This window comes from Pimephales promelas, chromosome 10 (genome assembly GCF_988280905.1).
Source record: "Pimephales promelas chromosome 10, fPimPro1.hap1.1, whole genome shotgun sequence".
NCBI lineage: Eukaryota > Metazoa > Chordata > Actinopteri > Cypriniformes > Leuciscidae > Pimephales > Pimephales promelas.
Genome location: NC_142778.1, coordinates 28,458,761 through 28,479,392, shown reverse-complemented (window position 1 = coordinate 28,479,392; position 20,632 = coordinate 28,458,761). Strand labels below are relative to the sequence as shown.

Below are 20,632 nucleotides of genomic sequence, written 5' to 3'. Positions count from 1 at the left end.
GCCCCCCATTTGCAACTCAGTGTGTATGTGTGTGCGCCCTGTGCGTGTTTGAGCCTATGCATTTGAATGGGTTCATACCCCTGTGTCTTTGTGCTCCTGCCTTGTTTGTGTACGAGTGAGTGTGCTGCTTCCTGAGCAAAGCGTGTGTGATTTTGTCAGTACAAAACAGCTTCACGGCACCCTGGGATTAGTGTCCAGCGGCGAGCTGTTTGCGCCCAGAGTGCACTGCGGTCCGGCCCCCTCATTAGAATGGGCCCACGCAGGGCCAATGGCTGCAGACGCAACATCACGAATCACGATTGGGGTCCTGTTGCCTGTCCCTAAGATGGAATCGGGAGACCGGGCCCCAGATTGTCGCACACACACGCTTGCACTGGATTAATCGTGTCGGGGTCCACAGCTCGGAGGGAGGGGTGTTTGATCTCCTCCTGTCCAACATGTGGCACAAACATCTTCTTCACAAAAAACATGTGTGACACACACAGAGAGTAGTGGTGAATTCTGGGATGTTGCCATGTATAATTTATAAAAATATACAAAAGAAAAACCTTGTTGGGCTACAAATGATGGCAGTATGGAAAAAATAGCAACAGGGTCGAAAATATGATCAGATAAGCTGATTTACACACACCTAAAGTTAAAAGCACACCGTTTGTAATGTTAACTGTTATAACAACAAACAGTTTATCTACAAAGACTAGCATAAATATAATTGACCAAACAGACAGACAGATAGACAGATAGACAGATAGATAGATAGATAGATAGATAGATAGATAGATAGATAGATAGATAGATAGATAGATAGATAGATAGATAGATAGATAGATAGATAGATAGATAGATAGATAGATAGATAGATAGATAGATAGATAGATAGATAGATAGATAGATAGATAGATAGATAGATAGATAGATACCAACCTGGGTCTATTGAATCCCAACCTGAGTCAATAGGACCCCTCAACCATTGAACCCGATGTTAAAAAAGCATAAGGCCAGGCAATTAACATTTACCGAAGGACTGATTCAATGGCCGCTATGTGCGGCTTCACATCGCCCGTGTTCTCCGGGACAGAAAAAAACACATTATAAATGAAGAGATCCAGCATGCTGTCCATCACTGCCATGTTTCTGGGTTAATGACGCCTTAACGGTCATCCTATCCTGACGCACAGTCTCGCCATGAAGGAGAAAGGAGAGAGGGAGAAGTAGAGGCAGAGTGTCTTTCATTTCCAGATAATTAATAATAGATAAAAGCCTGACTTGTTCTGCATGGCTTAATAGCTTTTAATAGCAGGGAGAATGACGGGAACACGCACGGCTGTGTCTCTAGATGCTGGCCTGCAGACCTCCAGAGACACCGTCATCTTGCTGCAGCACAGAGGGGGGAGGCGTACCTGAGCCAGAACAGACCCACACACACACACACACACACACACTCACTCACTCGGAAGGAGGCAAGCACGCTAAAGAAGCCCATGCACTTACTCAAACACACGCGGGCACAAACACACCCAAGAGAGCGCAGTTCGTAGGCCTGCTCTCTGAATGGTGCAATTCACTCCTGCCAACACGCATATAAAAATACATACGCTCTTTCCCGTAAGCACTACACACATCACAAGCAACCACCGAAGATCAATACCCAGACACAGCGGTATGAAGCCATTCAAAAGAGGGGACTCAACTACATAGAGCGAACAAGCATACACACAAGTGTTGACCACAGCACATAAACACACATAAATTCCTTGAGTTGAAATGTATTGCTCATTCTGTAATGTATACGATGTTGGTGTGTGTTACTGTTTACTACAGCGATAAGCGCAGTATAACCCGCTGGACTTCAGCAATGGCTGCAAGTAGTCACCATCATTGCAGCAGAATTAGCCGTAGCTATCAGACCATACGACTGAGGATCAAATCTGAGGGTCATATTGGAGGTGAGGAGGCGGGGAATCTATGAAAATTAATATTTCATAGTATCAATTTTAAGCATAGCGATATTCTACCTCACAATACTGTATTAGATTACAGTCGTAACAAAATGTTGTACGAAAATAAATGGTCTATAAATTAAATAATACGTTTATCATTTCAAATAAATATAAAAATAACATTTTAAAATAGAAAATATAATTTCGATTATTTAAAGATTTTTATTTTTTAAATAAGTCAACATAAATATAATTAAGATTTCTAATATGTCTATATTTAAAATAAATATAACATAAATTAACTTATTAACATTAAGCACACTTTGAGTACATTGAGTACATTGAGTACATTTTAACATTGAGTTCTTTCTCAACTGTTTACTCCACTTAAGACATAACTGAATACTCACCAAGAAGGTTATTTTGACATCATTTTGTGCGTATTTGGCCATATATAAACTGTGGAAGAGAACTGAATTCGGGATCACAACAGGAGGCCGGTTCCTGTGCACATGACATGAGTAGGCCCTACTTCGCTTATTGCATTTATAAACATTAAGCATGTCACACATACGTAACTGTCATGTGTCCAGTCTACTCTCAGTTGTCTGTGTCTACCTAAAACTTTTTGGAGTGTTACATTTTTGGAGAATTTTAGGAGTATTAAAATCCTGCAGTTACCACAAGCCCAAATAGTGTTTTTGTATAATGAATTTACACTACTTACTGCACATGGCTCTACAATAAAGAACATGGTCCAATGAAAATAATAAGAAACGGGTAAAAGATTTTTCCCACTTTTGAATTGCAATTATGCACTAAACATTAAGTCATATATCCAGATATCAATATAATATTGCGCAATGTCCCTGGAGATTTATGCCCTACAAAATATCACCATCTAAACCACCACTGCCATTCTGACAGCGAGAGATGTGCCAAAAAATAATAAACTAATATTTACACTCAGGCAGCCATTTGTCAGCGACACACCAGCATTGACAGGAGAAGGAGGAGACTGTTTCCTCAATATGTCTATGTCTCTCTTTCACTCCTTCCCTGTAGCCAGGGCTGTTTTGAAAGCGGGCCGGATTCTGTGACAGCTCCGCCCCTGAAAACACACACATACACACACTGTCCAGTTGCAGTGGAATGACAGCAGAGATGGAGTGACAGGGATGAGTATTCCCCCGAGCGCGGTGCGGAAGCATCGACAGCGGGAGTTCTAACGGGACTCTTATCGCTCAACTGGGTCACTGTGTCCAATCAGGCTTTGGAGGCTGGCCCGTGAGGGCGGTACAGGCATTTCCTGCTGGATGGGACGCAGCTGACAGCCTCGCCCTCAGACCCTCGCAATCCGAATGCATTGGCTGCCAGCTGCATCTCGCAGGTCCTAGCATTGGTAGCGCACAGTGCCAATCTCTCAGCCTGGGCTTTTCCCAGAAGGGCTTCAACTTCAATAGCCTGTCCTCCAAACCTAGGCCGAGGGACGGTGAGGGAAGCTGATTAACCAAATACTTTTATCAGCACTGAAACTGCTCCGCTGCACAAAATGGCCTTAAAAACCAGTGGCACTAGCCAGAAAACACACTGGGGGGGGGGGGGGGGAGGCTTATATGGCAAAGGGACACAAAGAAGACTGACTGGACCCAGACCGCAGGCTCACCACTACATCAATCAAAAAAATTAAGAAGTTCAGCATCTCCCTCTAAAAACACATACAGAGACACTACAGGCTGTAATTAAAATGACACAACAATAATATACCGCATTGGGGAAAAAAAATATGAAAGAACGGTTAAAAAAAACATGCCTATGACTCGAGTTGCAAGGACAAGACAAACTGACCAAATGGGTGGATAAATGGGTTTAAACACATTTTCAAAATTACAACAACAACAAAATAATAATAATTTGGATCTATCATATACTAACTAAAGATTCTGAGCAATGGACAGAGCTAGAGGAATGAGGGACAGGAAGTCAACACTGTAAAAGGAAATGGTGTGGAGGAAAAACAGACTAGATAGAACAGTGGGAGGATGGCAAGAGCACTTGTGCTGTCTTCCTGAGGTTTTGTGCTCTTGGGAGAACTTGGATGGCTCAGGTCAAAAGAGACTCTCATTGTTGGGCTTTCTATTTCTCTATGCTTGCTTTCTTTCTTTCCTTCTGTCTTCTTCAAGTTGAGGTGTGCTACATGTTTGTGAAAATGCTTGAAGAGAGGGTAACTTTGATGTTTTAACAAGAGATCCACAACACCTCTGATGTGACAGAAGATGGAGATGAGACAGAACACCGCACACAGAAGCACAAATACAACATGTTGTAGTGGAATCTAACAATATCTATTCAGACAAAGTCTAGAAAAAACAAAACATATTTAGCTTAAAAATGTTGTCATTTTTCTGATGTTAAAATTAATTACGGTTTAATGAAAGAGATGACTATGGCTGATTTACATATTGTAAACACAGCACTGTAGGCTCAAAACACTGCTCTGTTTGAACAGTACCTCAACAAATGATGCGAGTTTGGGGTAGGACCAAAACAAGGAAGTCTAAAATGTCTGCAGAAGTAATCCGTAAGCTTTTTTTTAAAAAAATGTCACTGATTTTGATACAAAACTGAACACTGAACAAATAAAAAAACGGAATTAAACATTTCACAATATGTAAGTTGCTGAGTCTGACAATATATATTTTTTCAGAACATTTACATTTTAATGGCTGCCAAGTGTCAATACAGAAAAAGCTTACACTAACCTGCCAAAACTTGAGCATTCCCAAACTATCCTGAGCTGTAACATGTAAAGGCCAATTTATGCTTCTGTGTCCATGCGTCGTACCCTTCACCATACCCTGATGCGCACCTCCTCAAAAAATGGGCGCGCAAGAACTGTGATTGGTCGGCTTGGTAACATTGCATTTCCTCCTACGCATTTCTGCCTTTTAGTGTTTTATTTTAACTAAAATGAACTGTTTTTCCACCTCGATTAGCTCCAACTCCAAATTGATCCGCTCTTTCGTTTCAGTCGCCATTGCTTGTAGAAGCCTAAACTCAAACAGCCGTGAGAAATCTAAACACAGTGGGACATTAAAACCCGCCTACGCCAACTAGTGTTTTGGCAGTGTAACTGCAGAGCAACACAGACATAACACAGAAGTGAATGCTCACGACGGCATCGCGTACGTGCGTAGCTTATGGTGTACACTTGTCGCAAAAGTATAAATTGGCCTTAAAGGCTGTATCAGTGATTTCAGACCCAAAAAAGGCCCTAACATAAATTATTACATTCATTTAGTATCGTTAGGAAAGATTATTTTTTGGGCCCGAAATCGCTGATACAACTTTGAAGCCAGCAGATGGAAAAATATAATATAATATAATATAATATAATATAATATAATATAATATAATATAATATAATATAATATAATATAATATAATATAATATAATATAATATAATATAATATAATATAACATAATATAATGTTTGTTACCGCTAGTGGACCAGTCTAAATCACATACCAGCAATGAAGGCACAAAAATATAAAAAAGACAAAGTCACACACATTTACACATTCTTTGTCTCTCACACTTCTCCCTCCTCGCCGCACACATGGCACATTCCTGGCCGTGCGATGCGAGGTTCTGGCTAAAGGCCGTCAGCAGCCGTTTCCTGAGGAAAGCCCTGGGTGCAGTGTCAACTCTCCTTCTTCCTCTGCATTCCCCTCTCTCTCTCTCTCTCTCTCACACACACACAGTAAAAGATGTAGTCAGGGCTTTATCAGTTTACCACAATTCTGCCTTTCAACACAGAGCAAAACACTCAAGTTTATATATTTATCTTGACACTCTTTGACTCTAAACACACTCACTCTCATAAACACACACTCAGAGGCACAAATGTGCTTAAAAACGTACCCAGGCACATTCTCCGACTCAAAGATTCTGGGAAAACGTAAACCACACTGGTACCACACAAACATACACACACATGGTGGAGCTACTGTGTTCACTAGAAGAAAACATAGTCAAAGATTAAAGGGGTGCTCAGATCAGATCTGAAATTTGTTTTTCATCTGTCTTGCCTGTCAAAGACAAGAGAAAAATGTTTCCAATATACCTGTGCAGAGAGAGAGAGAGAAGTATTGAGGAAGGCAGAGAGAAGTAGAGTCTGAGCGATATAAAGTGAAAGAGGAAAAGAGAGAACATGGAGGGAGAGCAGACGTGATTAAATCCCGTCGGCTGTGTGGGGCTGTCAGCGACTGTGACACAAGGTTCAGATCGCTGCTCACTAGGGAGAGCACCATAATCACGTTCTTCCCGCCGTGATGCCATCAAACGGGGACAGGACAGCCCTGGTTGCAAAAGGGACACAACGGCAGAACCCAGCGATGAATAAATTGTAAACAATAATTGAATGACAACACTTTTGAATTTCAAAACTTTTAACTTCATTTTTTTATGGAAATTCAGTATGACCACATGCAAACATGCCATAAAGGACTTTCAAACTTTCCTTTTTGACTTTTGACTGGTTACAGTGTTATTTTCAGCAGTTCATCAGACAGCAATTTGTGTCAAAGCTGCACATCATTGGATGGTCAACTAGCGATCCGTGGGCCGAATTCTGCACGTCTATTATTTTTATATGACCCTCCAATTGATTAAGACATAATTTCTGTGCTACCTTGTACACAAAAGTGCATAAATCAGCAGTTTAGGTGTACATACGATCAGACCTAATCCAATCAGATGTATTTATGCACAATACGATTTTTTCTTTAACAAAAAGGAAAAAGAAAAAGAGAGTCTACATTCTCAATCATGAACATCATCAAATCTTGCCCTTAAAATATTATATTAATAAACACGCTGTATTAAGGATGTTTAGCATGTTAAACTTAAAGTGATAGCAGACCCAAAGATGGAAAGATCTTTGAGCAGACCCAAAGATTCAACCTCATGTTGTTCCAAACGTGTATGACGGACTTTCTTTTACTGAACACACAAAATACTTTTTTAAAGAGCACTGGAACCAAACCAACATTGGACCTCACTGACTTCCATTGTATGAAAAAAAGTTTCAACTATATTTAATTTATAGAGCACATTTAAATTTAAAAACAGCCAGCAAGACTGACCAAAATGCTTAACAAACGCATAAAGAAATATATATAAAAAAAAAAATATATATATATATATATATATATATATATATATATTTATTACATACGTGTATTTATTATTTTATTTATTACATATATATATATATATATATTCACACATACAAAGTAAAAAATAAAATGAAAATACAGAGACATTTCTAAAAATATCACAGAAGACAGAAAGTCATACGATTTTGGAAAGTAAATGACAATATCCATTTTTGGCTAAAATATCCCTTTAATCTTTGGACTTCCTCAAGACGAATTATAATATATATTTTATATATATATATAATTGCTGACAGCTCCACACAGCCGACTTGATTTAATCACGTCTGCTCTCCGCACAGATGGACCCCCATCCCGAGTACCTCATTGATTTATCTGTAGAGTACTCAAGGAGACAAAACGACCAAAATGCCAGCTTTACACCCTCTGGCAGGTGGAGGGCCCCGTGCCGAACGCCCCTGACCTAGGAGGAGGACGGCCTCCCTGGATCACACAGCCATCGGGACCCTCCAGAAATAGATGTTCCCAGAACACCACCAACAATACCATCAACCGAACAAGAGAGAGAAAGCGAATGGGGCTGTTCCACACAAAGAAGTAAGAGTACAGCCTGACTGCTCGGGAGACAGGAAGAATGAGAGAGAAAAAGAGAGAGGGAGTCTTAATTGCCTTATCCTGTAGTACAGGCTGGGGAGTGCTTTTTGACTTCGGCTTCCAATTTCACGCTACAGCATTATTTAGTTTGATACAGACTTGATTAGGCATTACAATGTGTCCCTCTCTGAAGGAGCTTTGCGGCCGGCCTGCATCACTAGAGGACAGATTAACTCTGCAATCATGCTCCTTCTGAGACCCTTCTACTGTTTGTTTAGCCCGCCGGAGACCGTGCCAGCGCATGTTTGTTTGTGTATGGGGATTTTGTGGGAGGGGTTCTTATTAAATGAACTCTACCCACACTTACAGCGACCCTTATTATGGGACAAGACCGCAAGATATAGTGAAAGTGTGTGCTTTTGGAGGGGGGATAACCCTCAGTCCTTGACCTCTCAGGGGTCTTTCTTCCTTTGTATGAGAATTTCTAAAGAACTGTCTCAAATCATAGATAAATACACACAAGCGGTACTGGTGAACATTACTTTTAAAACTTAAGTTACATTATTACTTTTTACAGTCTTTTTTTGTCAGCAAACAAATAGATTAAATCATTTCTAATACACTCTAAACAACGCTGTGTTGTTTTAACCCAAATTTGGGTCAAACCCAAATGTAATTTAAAATTTTAAAGTTTTAACTTCAACTTTCACTTTCATCTGTCATTTTTTTAATTACATTTTTATTTGGGTTTGTCCATATTTGACCCAAATTTGGGTTGAAACAACCCAGCATTTTTAAGAGTGTATAAACCATTACATTAAAATAATTGATTTCATTTATATAAATAGATGTTAGTGCAAACTATGATGAAATAAAGACAAAAGAGAGATTGAATTATTGTACTTGTTACTTCTATAAAAGTAATTATATTACATATACTACTTTTAATGAAAATCACTTGTACTTTGAGGAAGGGAGAGGTTTTCAATTGCATTTGTTTAAAATTCAAAATAAATCTAAAAGGCATTAATTGGTACTTTAAAAGAATCATGCTTTTTCTATTTAATCTATTTACTAACACATGCAACTGAAAATCTCTTCGTTCCCCATAAAGTCATCATGTAATAGTGTGATGAGTAATGTAAAAGTGCTCTAATAAATTAAAAGTGTTAAGTCAAGTCACTTTAAGGAGTATCACTATGCTACACTATTGCTACACACTACACAATGCTAAATTAAGTTTTACAAAATCACTCGTAACCAAGAGTGTAAAAGAGTACTGCACATGACATTATGGGACATGTTGTTCAATGAATTTGTCAGGAAATAAATTTAATTCAATTAAAAACTCTCTAAATTTGATGTATATTATAGTGTTAAAGCAACACTTTCCAGGAAATTCTAATTATGTTACTTATTTTACCGTCAATAACAGAAGGTATAAAACATGAATGAGTGTGATAGACTTGGACTTTAGTGTCCTGACTAATTACGAATTGACTACGTCAGCACCAAGTATTGCGTTTTGCCTCAAGGTATTATGGTGCAAATATATGAAATTGGATTTTAATGATCAAGCTAGATCTAGATCCTAGGGAAAAAAAGAAAAAAAAAAAAAAAAAAGAATCGACAGCCTGGTCCTTGTCCATCACTTCAGACCAGGCCAAACTTTACATTTTTAACATCTGTCCATCCACCCATCCATCCATCAACACCAAGGCCCCACTGTACACAACCCCCACGCCCCGCGATCTCCAATTCTCTTTCTTTCCGCTCCCTCTCTCTGCCTCTCCTGGAGCAAGTCGGGCCCTGTTTGATGGTGACATGAAGCATTTATTAGGCGAGAGAAGCTGAGCAGGAAAAAGAGAATAAAGAAGAATTGGGAGCACGAGAGTGTGGATGGTTAATAATTTCTGTGGATTTCTCTTGGCCCTGGATTTTTATTTTATTTATTTTTTTGTATTGCAGTAGCTGAAAGAGACTCCCTATCCCATCATGTTCAACCACAACAACATGGATACGCATCTATCAGAGCGGCCCACATCGCCCACACGCACGCGTCTGAGTGCCAGCAGATGGATGATTAAAAACACGCTGTGGCTGTAGCATGGAGAACTTTACCTGGGGACTAAGCCGACGAGATATAACATAAGGTTAACTGATTTGGTTTGGATATGGCGAGCGTTTTGAAACAGTTTGAGCAAATTCTGCCTCTTTGGCAGTGCATAACACAAAGACACACGTCAGCTGCACTGAGATGCAGGTCCACTGCACATGTGCTGCCACAGAGGAGGATGACTTGGTTTTACACACCTCCTTTAAAGTGGCCAGAGTCATCTCTCCTGACACAACAATAGTGGTCGACCGTTATTGATTATTTCATGTCTGATACCGATGCCGAAAGCATCAGTGTGGCCAATTGGCGATATTTTTTACTTCTTAAGATACATTGTAATATTTTTTTTTTGTTTGTTTTTTTATTTATTAGTATATGTCAGTTTATGTAATATGTTTGGTTTGTATTCTGTTTTAAAATCCTGCTGCAACACTGCAATTTCCCCTTGGGGATTAATAAAGTCTTTCTAATTTTAATTCTAATTCTAATATAAAGCCGATATTTTTTTTTAATATATTTATTTAACTTAACATCTAAAAAAATTATAAATGAATTATTTGAAAGTTAATTAAATTAATAATAAATCTGCAAAACAAAGACTTATACTTTAGATGGCAACTTCATAATTCTGTAATATTACAAAGACAAAGAAAATACTAATTTTACATACAGCATACAGTAAAAAAATAACATGAATATGGCATAGAAATCAAGGGTTTAAAGTTCTGGTCTGTATTCAATTCGCATGGACCAACCATCACACATAATGTATATGCGTTCATGCAGTTTAAGTGCACAGTCAGCACACAAGGTTTGTGAAGTGAAATGTTTATTAGATATTCAAAGAATTGTTTAAAATGATACAAATGCATATTTGCTGAATGCTGACGGTAAATTCGAAAGTATTATAATGTTTGCCTTTTTATTACTAACAACATAAATGCAAACGCTATAGAACTGTTAAAGTAAACGGATCAAAAAGTATTATGTAATAACTTCAAAATAAAAGTCCTGAGACGGAAACATCAGCAACACAGACAAACTTATTGGCAGATATTTAAAAAATACCAAATATTGGCCAATATATCGTATGACTACTACACAGCACTCCCAGATAAGTACCAGAAAATTCTCACATCCTCAAGAAAACCATCTAAAAGCACAGATTTTTTAGGGAAAATTACGACTATAGTAATAAAAACCATGTCAGAGCTGGTCTGGGTGATGCATGTGAAAGTGACACGTACGTGAGAGTCTGATTCATCCCAAATCTTACACCACCAAGTATAAAACAAATCCCATGATTTACAAGTATTTTATGAGAACTCAATTTACCCGCACAGCTTTACTTGTATAATATATCATGAATTTAATAAGTTTAGTAAGGCAGAAGGGTGAGATGAGGTGAGGTTAGATGAGGTGAACAGAGAAAAGGCGAGAGTAATAATCACTCTTTGCCTTCTTCAGTTCCTCTGGGAACTTCTTGAATACAGGAGCAGCCCTCCAAAAAAGCACACATGCAATCTGAACTGCACACAATGGAAAAACCTGACTTTTAACCAACAAATGAACACATCGTAGAACAACGGCTGTTTTGTAAATGTCATTATTACGCTTTTTTCCAGAGTCCCCTCCCCTTTATTCTCCCTTTGTGAGCGTATGTGTGTGCGCGAGCGCTCTCGAATGGAGAGCGACTTTAATTGTTTCTTCAGCATAGCCCCGCTGTTTGCACGGGTTATTATCCCCGACTTTGCAGGAGGGGAGGGGGGGGGCTTGCTGTTTGACGGGGAATTAAATGAAGAAAAATAAGGAAAAACAGATCTGACTCCAGGATCAAGGGCTCGTCTTTCTCTGGGGTCAGACGGGCTAGCAGAACTGAGAGTCTTTTACAATGAGGGGCTAATTCTGTCTAAGCCAAAAAGGCTTCTATGCTAGGCTCCAGACTAGCCTCAGGATAAAGCGAGGAAGCTTCACGCCTTAAAATCAATTTATCAAGGCATTACTAACCCAACACAGAGACCTGTGGTTCACACACATAATCTGTCCGTGACGAAAAAGCAGACTGACAAGCACCGCCATTGTTGGTCCTGTCTGTATTTTTAAAACTAGTTACTTTAATTGATAAGTGAAGGGTCGCAGTAGTCTTTTATCATTCTGCCAAATCAATTATGCCTCTTTATTCACCAACGTAATTGTCTGGAAGATCTGAAACAAGGTACCGCCAGACGTTTTGACATCGGATGAACTCTGCAAATTACTCAAAAGTTACGTTTCGCAGAGTCAAACTCTGTGTGTTTGAAAGGGCAAGGCTGCTCAACTCTGTAAGCATATCTTTGTTTTAGCGGTTTTGTTCTTGCTGCTAGAAAACTTTTTTAGGCCTTGTGAAATCGATAGGTTCTGCTCTGGAGAGAGCCACGAGCGTTCAAGAGATTTCTCTGTGCGTGGGCACATGCATGCGTACACACACACACACACACACAGGAACATTTCACCTCCAGCTATACCAGTCCTTCACTGGTCTCGGACGGTTCCCCAAGCGCTTGGCCATAGGAGGCCAAATGACCTGGTGAGGGGTCAGAGGGGACTCTGGGGGGTGCAGCAGGGGTCAAACCAGCACCAGTACTCCTCATTAATGACCTCTGCAGCCCTTCAATCACCACCCTCAAAAAGCTCAGACCAGGGCCCGAAGCCTGGCCAATAAATATATGCATCAGCCAGGTGTAGAGAGTGGGCTTAATTGCCCCCTTTCCTTATGTTTAATGTACAGCCCAGTGAGACAGGCAGGGTCGTAGAGCAGACACCCGGAGAGGAGAAAGAGAAGAGAGGAGAGTGTTAATGCATCTTTTAAAATCAGGAAAAGCCAATTACCCACAGACAAACAGTTTCTAACTTTTGACATAGTCGGTAAGATTAACATTTAACGTTTTTGAAAGAAATGTCTTTCGTCCAACCAGGCTGCATTTATTTAATCAAAGATCAAGGAAAACTATTATTCTAAAACCATTTTAACAATTTAATAACTGATTTCTATTTTATTTTAAAACGGTTTGTTCATGTGATGGCAACGCTGCATTGTCAGCAGCAATTACTTCAGTCTTCGTGTCACATGATCCTTCAGAAATCATTCGCATATGCTGATTTGTTTGAAAACGGTTAAAAATGGTTGGTAATGGTGATACATTTCTCTCAGAATTCTTTGATAGAAAACAAAAAGTTTAAAAGAACAGCATTTATGCAAAATCGAAAAAAATAAATATTTTGTAACATGTCTTTACTGTCACGTTTAATTAAGTATTAATCTTTACTGATTTTAAACTTTTGAATTTAGTAGGTAGTGTAACCCAGAGTGGGTGATAACATCCACAGTTCGACAGGCCTAAATTATAAAATGAGCGTTACTGTATGAAACGTCACTCAAATTCCTATTCTAGGTCACCAAACTTAATTTCCTAAATGTAAAATAATACTTTCAAGATGTACCGCAACGTGCTTTCTAGACAAAAGTCTCTGATGCTCTCGGTGGACTAAGTGAAAATGGCTGCCATGTTTAATCTACATGGGTATGAGCAGCTTTGAGAGACTCTTTCTCTGCGCGTTGTTCCAGCACGTTTTAATCTGCCCTCTGCAGCAGCCCAATCCGGGTTCCAGAGCGCAGCATCTTAGAGCGGCCGCGATCCTCCGGGAAGGCCTGACAGGGGAGCCTTGGCTGGCAGGCTTGGTGGGGAAGGAAGAGGGGGGCGCAGGGAATGCCAACCACACAAACAGAATTAATAACAGTGAGCGTCAGAGCGACGCCTTCTCTTTAGAAGTGAAGCGTGGCATGGAGCGGGTCCGCAGCGAGCTCCGGTTCCGGGCCACTGAGCCCAGGCCTTCTGATAAAGCATGTGGCTAAGCCGGTACAATGGCAGAGCCTACGAATGAGCTCTTACATTAAGACAGATTCTTCCCCACAAAACTAGCAGGCAGGCTGCTGATAAGGAGTTGTCATTGGCAGACACACTGCCCGCCAGGGAGAAACCCACATCCAAACCCATCCGCCTTTTCCTCCCATCACAGACCAAATGAATTACGCCACCATCTCCACACCAATAGGTGTCACTGCTTCAAAACTGAGCAAGGAATAACTATTGGAGAATGTTAAAAAGCGGAAGAAAAAAACAAAACGTTTTGCCTCTAAATATCATGATCCAAGTCGCATCAACAACCATTAAAAGAGACCTCAGCTGCTGTCAAGGGTTTTTTTTTTCAGGTTCTGATGAAATACTTTTAGAGTTGTTTAACTAATTGTTCAAGCTGTGAAGTCAATGAAAAAAAAAAAAAAAGCAGAGCATAAAAATCAATTTTGTGGTTCATCTCCCATTACCTCAAAATCACGCCCTCTAATAGTCAACACACAGACACTCAAAATAAATACTTCATTCTCCATCCTCACACTGAAACAAACACCTTCTCAACGTCAGAAGATTATTTGAATGTTTTAAAAAATCACTAAAAGAATGCTTAGTTAAACACAGATGTTTCAGTCACTACAATAGAAAAGCAAATGGACATAATGACTAAAAATAAATGTAATCTATTATTCTCAACGAACCATCGTTTGAAAATGAGCACCAGATGCAATAGAGTGATTAGGTGCAAAAAAAAAAAAAAAACCGTCTCACAAATCAAAGCCTGAAATGAAAAATACAAATGCGGGATGCATAAGAACGCTGGGGGTTCTCGTTCCCTGATCTCTTCATTTGTGGCTTTGCAGCCCTATGGTAACTCACTTCAACATTTTACAACAGCCCACTGACCAATGAAACTTCCACACCGTTGCCAAAAGCCTAGGTGACAATAAAAAAAGCCATTTAATGATAAAACCAGATGGTGCCAGAAAGGAAGGAAAGCAAAGAGATCTGTACGTTACACAAACACACACCGAAAAAGATCAACACAGCACATTACAGCTTCATTGTCTCGTTTCTTTTTCTCAAACATGTAACAGTTCTTCCGGAATATTACCTCGGAAATCACACAAACAACAGAAAACCTCGGCAGTGTTCTTTAAAGTCACAAAATGACAAGAAAATTAAATTACAATTTTTTTATTGATTATTTGCTATAGTTGTCCCTGCAAAAATCTATGTATGAAAATCTCTTCCCCACATTCCCTCATAGCACATCTGACAATGTACATTAAAACAGCGAGTAATTACCCAATTCCCACAGAAAACTCTTGCTACAGGATACAAGACATTTTTTTTACATTTCAACCCATCCACACATACCCCTGCTGTCAGTGGGCAGAGAGGGGAATAATGCCATTAGATTTCATTCTCAGACAAGCATTACTCAAACGTTTTCTCCCTTTCTTAGAATAAAAGGTCCAGTTCGATTCGACTGACTGTAAACAACAACAACAACAGTGAAAAAATGGAAATAAGTGCCCTCTCGTTCTCCCTTCCTGTCGTGTGCATTCATCCCCCTCTTAATGTCCTGCAAATGAAGGGGATTTATTAATGTGTAATTAAGTAATAATCATCGCTACATAATGCATGAAACACTCAAGGGGACGGTGGAGATATGAAACAGGAATGCCACAGCTGAACACTCAGTGCATAGACACACATTAAAAAGGGATTAATTGAGAGAAATAATATTTTGATAAGCGCAGCTCCCTCTCCCCCTCTGACGAACGACGCTTGCTGTCTTTTTCCTCTCTAAATAATCTCTCTCTCACTCTTGCGTGCGCGAGTAACACTGGCAATCACAGTTTCTAATGTAACGTGATGTGATGTTGAGAGCACGACTTCTTTACTGGAAATAACGCGTCTAACAATGGGCAACGGTTTCTTGAGGAACCCCCTCTCGATGCGCCTGAATATGTTTCCGACAGCCGTAACACCTGCAGATTTGCACATATCAAAGCAGAAATTAATGACAAACAAGCTTAACCTCTGCATGAGCGAGCCAATACGCTAGACACCGGGACATAAAAAACATGAATGATTTTGTGCATACCACACTCAGACATATTGTTGATGCCCTTCTAATCTCAGTGCATAGCAATCAAAGCTAAAGGTGCTGGGCTGAGATAGGGACAGAGCGAGCCTTGCTTACATATTTAATTGGCCTCTGATTGACGTGCATCGCTGAGTCAATACAATCACTGTTTACCCCCCAAACCTCTGTGCTGCAGCAGGCCAATGCATACTTGATAGAAAACTGCAATAGTGTGTGTTGCAATACAACCAAACATTTGACTTGAAATTGCCTTGAAAAAAAATATATATATCAGTTAATGCTTGGGGGGGGAGATGATGCATATTTAAAAACAATATTTCTCTATAACAGCGCATGTGAAAAATAAAAGCTGGTCAAAATAAACATTATGTTATTGATTACAGGGTCAAAAAGGCTGCTCTCTTTCCAAAACAACTCAACAACATTGTTTAGGATTGATCTGCACCCAGCAGACTCTGTCAATGTTAAATATCTATGACAAGAACTTATTCTTAACACGTTTTATTTTCACTTTAACAGCCATGAATATTATCCACTAAACTTATGACCATGTTTTTTTTTTCCCCCTCCTGATGAACCTCTGCAGATTGCGGCCGTTAATTAAAACAAAAAACTAGTTATTATTTGGGGGAGGGGTACTAATATGGGCCACATGGCCACCCGAAAGCCCATCTGGTTTCTATTGGGGTGAGGGTGCCAAGTGATATCTCGACCGGCAGCACAATATCTGCCACACATCGCTGATGGACAAGGCAAAATAGCAGCAGGGCCTTATTGCTCCTAAATTCACCTGCCTGTGACTGAGTGTTGAGTCTTGTAGGAGGGGCGTGAATAAGATGAGACTGTGTTTGACTGATTCTGCCATGTCAAAGTCACAACTAGGAATAAACACCAAGCTGAGATCTATAGAGAATCAGATTCCATTCACAATCCCACTAAAGACTGATGAAAATGAGTTGCATAAACATCTCAAATTTTGTAGGATTTCCACAGAAAGGACAAAATTGGAATATACTGAACTGTCTGTTTTATTATCAGTAGTGGAGGTATTAGTAGTATTAATAAAAAAATAAAATATTTATACATGCATTTAAAAATAAAAAGCATTGAATTATAATGCTTTTGACTATGAATGATGTATTGTTTAATTATAAAAATAAATATAATTTAATACACACTAAACCAATTCAAAAATACTACTACTACTGAGATTTTAAAACCCTAAAACAAACTCGAGCACTCTTTCTACAGCACCTTTCCTATAAGAGGTACTTTTGCCAACCACAAGACCTGCTGGCACCTGGCACCAAAATGTTAAAGTTTCATTTTTCTATATGGAAAAGGGCATACTTAAACTCTATAAACATAATGTCACTAAGCAAAAACATTAAATCAGTGACTTTCGCAATCCCCGCCAGTTTTACACATGAAATCTCATTGGCCATGTGAGTTGTTCCCTCTCGTAAAAACGCTTACCTTTAACGGAGCGCGGTTTGGCCTGCTTGCGTCTAGACATCTCCGTGTTAAGAGCAATATTTTACTTTCTTTAACGGGTGTATTGTCCTCTCCGAGAAATATTGACAGGTCACGCGCTGATACTTGGGAGATTTCTTCACTTTGCCTGTTGCAATGCGGCAACTTCAGTCTCGCTAGTCCAGAAGCGTTCAAAGGAAGAGAGAGTACGGAAAAGGAAATGGATATTCCAATGATTAAACTTCTCCAACCTGTAGATTTAACGAATAACTTGCGGCTTTTCCCGTGCTCGAGAAGCAAACGCTCTTTTGTTCCTCCGTAACGGCAGGCGCTGACGGTGGAGCGGGCACGCGCGCCCAGAGTTTCAAGAAGCGGAGCGTGCCCAAATTACACCTGATCAGAGGAGAGAGGTGCCAATACTTGCCGATAATATGGTAAACCCACTTCGAGGATGTTTCGGAATTGATTCGCAATGTTTTTCCTCCTTTTAGCAGTTGTCGCAACTGTCTCTTTTCGTTGTGATCCCGCCGAACCGCCCTCCTTCGCTGTTATTTTTCCGAAGGTGCCACTCTCAATGGCATTTTACGCAGCATTTTTACCTGAGGGGATTTTTCTTCTTTTTGTTTATCGTCCTAAAAACCGTAAATATTTCTAGTCGCTAGCCTCTCTCTCCCTTTTTCTTTGTCCTGACTCTGGTCTTCCCTCCGCCTCCCGATCCGACTGCTGGCGGGGCTGCAGCGCAGACACACATAATAAAGCCAGGCTTGGCTGGAAATGTAGCCGTGTCCCAGCAGGAGGATGTGAGAGTAGGGTCCCGGCGGGGGAGCGCTCTGATCCCGCAGGGAGCTCCGCACAGCCTGGGTTGAGCAGACAGAGAGAGCCAACAGCACCAAACCATGGTCAGCCATGGAAACTACAGCTTAACTTGGAGCACGGATCGGGGCCAAAACACGGAGCTTCGAGGAAACTCTGCAGCGTGCAAGAAAAAAGACGGACTGGATTCGCTTTTTGCGCTCCTTGCACTCGTGCCATCGTCTTGGGTTCACTCCAGCGTTTAACTGTCGATTGGATACGATGACATTTTGACTATTTGCGGGGCTTGTGTTGAACATTTAACATTCCTACGTCGTCTTTGAAAACGTTTATCTGCGTTTAGAACGATAAGATTGAGGATTTAAAGAGATAGTTCGGCTCAACCAAAAATGAAAACAGTGTCATCATTCACTCACCCTCACGATGTTCCAAACCCGTTTGACTTTCTTTCTTCAGTGGAACACAAAAGGAAATGTTAGGCTGTATGTTAAGGTCTGACAGAATCAGTCACCATTCACTTTCATTCTTCCCATACAATGAAAGTGAATGGTGACTGAAGAAATAAAGTCATACAGGTTTGAATCAACAAGAAGGTGAGTAAATAATGACAGCTTTTGTAATTGTTAGTGATAACCTTTGAAACGTTTTATTATTTGGAAAAGATCTGCATAAGAGAATAACGTTTGATATTAACTGATGTTGTATTTTTCTAATTGTTATAATGGGTTATGTTTAATTCACATTAAACCCTTCTTAATTGGCAAGAGTAGGTGTTTTCGGCAGTGTTTTCAGTCCCCATTGCGTTTGCCTGGCAGTCTGCGTGTGCAGAAATAGGATCATTTGTGCAAAAATCAAGCTAAGAAATGGTCAAAATCACACGCGGTGTGCCGGAGCTGCTCGGCCGTTGTCATGGATAACGTGTTGGGCACCCTGTCTTGGTCAGCGGGATGCCCTGCAGATTGAGCCAGGCACCCCGCGGAGCCACGGAGCGGCCTTTAAAATTGACCCCCCGCGGAGGACCGGGGCCCCTCTTGTCTCGTCTGAGCGCACGCCTGGAGACCGCTTTTAAATGTGCTTCTGGTGTCCCAGAGAGAGAGGCCGCTGACACGAAGGGGCGAAAGCTCACCGCAGTGGTCCCTTTTTCTCTGATAAATTCAAAGGAGGAAAATAGCCCACATTACAAGCTCCTTAAGGGTCAAGGACAGCTGAGACATGAATGGTTTGAAAGAGTGGCATTGTGAAATCACACAGCACACGATTACACCCTCTGTCATCTTTTTACGGATTTGCATTTTTTCTTGTGCCACAACGAACAGTTAGAAGACTTACAAGACATGTGGATGAAATTAATTAAGACGCTGGAGAAAAAGAGGTGTGAACGGCAAATAAGGTGGTCCTGTTTGGAATAGACACCGTTGCTATTTTAGCACCGTGTACGATTTTAATGAGTGGCAAATCATTTTTGGAGCTCGGATGATCGCAAAATACTGTTTAGAGGAGGAACAAAATCTCACATTGGATATTACAAGGACGGAGGCCTTTCACATTTCACCCTGCGAACTGAATACAAGCGGTCTCGGTATTGGCTAGTATTTTCCTTCACACAGCAGGGATGGTGGTAGATTGATGCCCTTCCATTATTCATGTGACGATTATCCAAAATTTAGCAATAACTCGACAGCGTTTTGTCCTTTCACCGTACCTAGGTATGCAGCTATTCTTATGCGACTATCATCCATTGGACAGTGCGGCCTCAGAAAGCACCCTTAAACACTCCCCCATTGTACTGTCACAAGCCTGGAGAGTTCATGTTATATTTATGTTGCCTACAGCGTATTCTCTCTGTTCTGTTCTGTTCTGTTCAGCTGAACTCACGCCAACTCCTCCAGGTCCCCCCTCCACAGACAATGTTACATCTCATTGGCTTTGCCCTAGATAGGCTATTTTTGTATGAAATAATTAGACATAACTGATTTAAATACTGCAAAGCCAACACTCTTTTGTCTCGTTAACAAAGTACAGGAGAGGCACACATGTCAATCCGTACAAGGAGGCTAAAATACATTTGCGTTTAAAGCTAATGGCCAAAAATAAACAACAACATTTTATTAGCTTTCGGGTTTTACTTTCGGGACCGTGCTACGGTGACCTGACCTGATAGAATCTATTATGGAAGCAAAAAAAAAAAATGGCAGGAAAGCACTGCCAGAAGCTTTTAATTGTCTCGTGTACATCAGCAAAATATAGGACTGCTAAAATATGCCACCATACAGCAGTAATTGTCCATATAAGGACGGCGCGGCGCTTAAAGCAGCACGTTTCGTTTGTTACAGTGACCCCGGACCCAGACAGCCATGCTGATGCCGATTGCACACGGGCACACGAGGGAGAGGTGCAGAGCAGGAACGCAGATTGGGGCTGACCGCTCGGCTGCACTTTAATGTACCCTCTACTTCATCAGTCCTGATTAGCCACCATAAAAATCCAGATTGAACATTACATTTTTACT

General features: G+C 40.4%; 1 protein-coding gene across 7 annotated transcripts in view; it reads right to left on the bottom strand.

Moving 5' to 3' along the window:
- znf423 (zinc finger protein 423) overlaps nucleotides 1–18,623 on the bottom strand; it is a 162,847-nt gene extending 144,224 nt beyond the window's left edge. For 4 of the 7 annotated variants that reach the window (XM_039693310.2, XM_039693312.2, XM_039693311.2 and 1 more), the window contains exon 1: nucleotides 17,314–18,622. In XM_039693310.2, the coding sequence (XP_039549244.1) occupies nucleotides 17,314–17,353 (40 nt within the window). In that variant the 5' untranslated portion in view covers nucleotides 17,354–18,622. Of the gene's footprint in view, nucleotides 1–17,313 lie in introns of all 7 variants that reach the window. The other 3 variants (XM_039693313.2, XM_039693314.2, XM_089116415.1) reach the window with 2 other exon arrangements.
- Nucleotides 18,624–20,632: the final 2,009 nt, after the last annotated feature.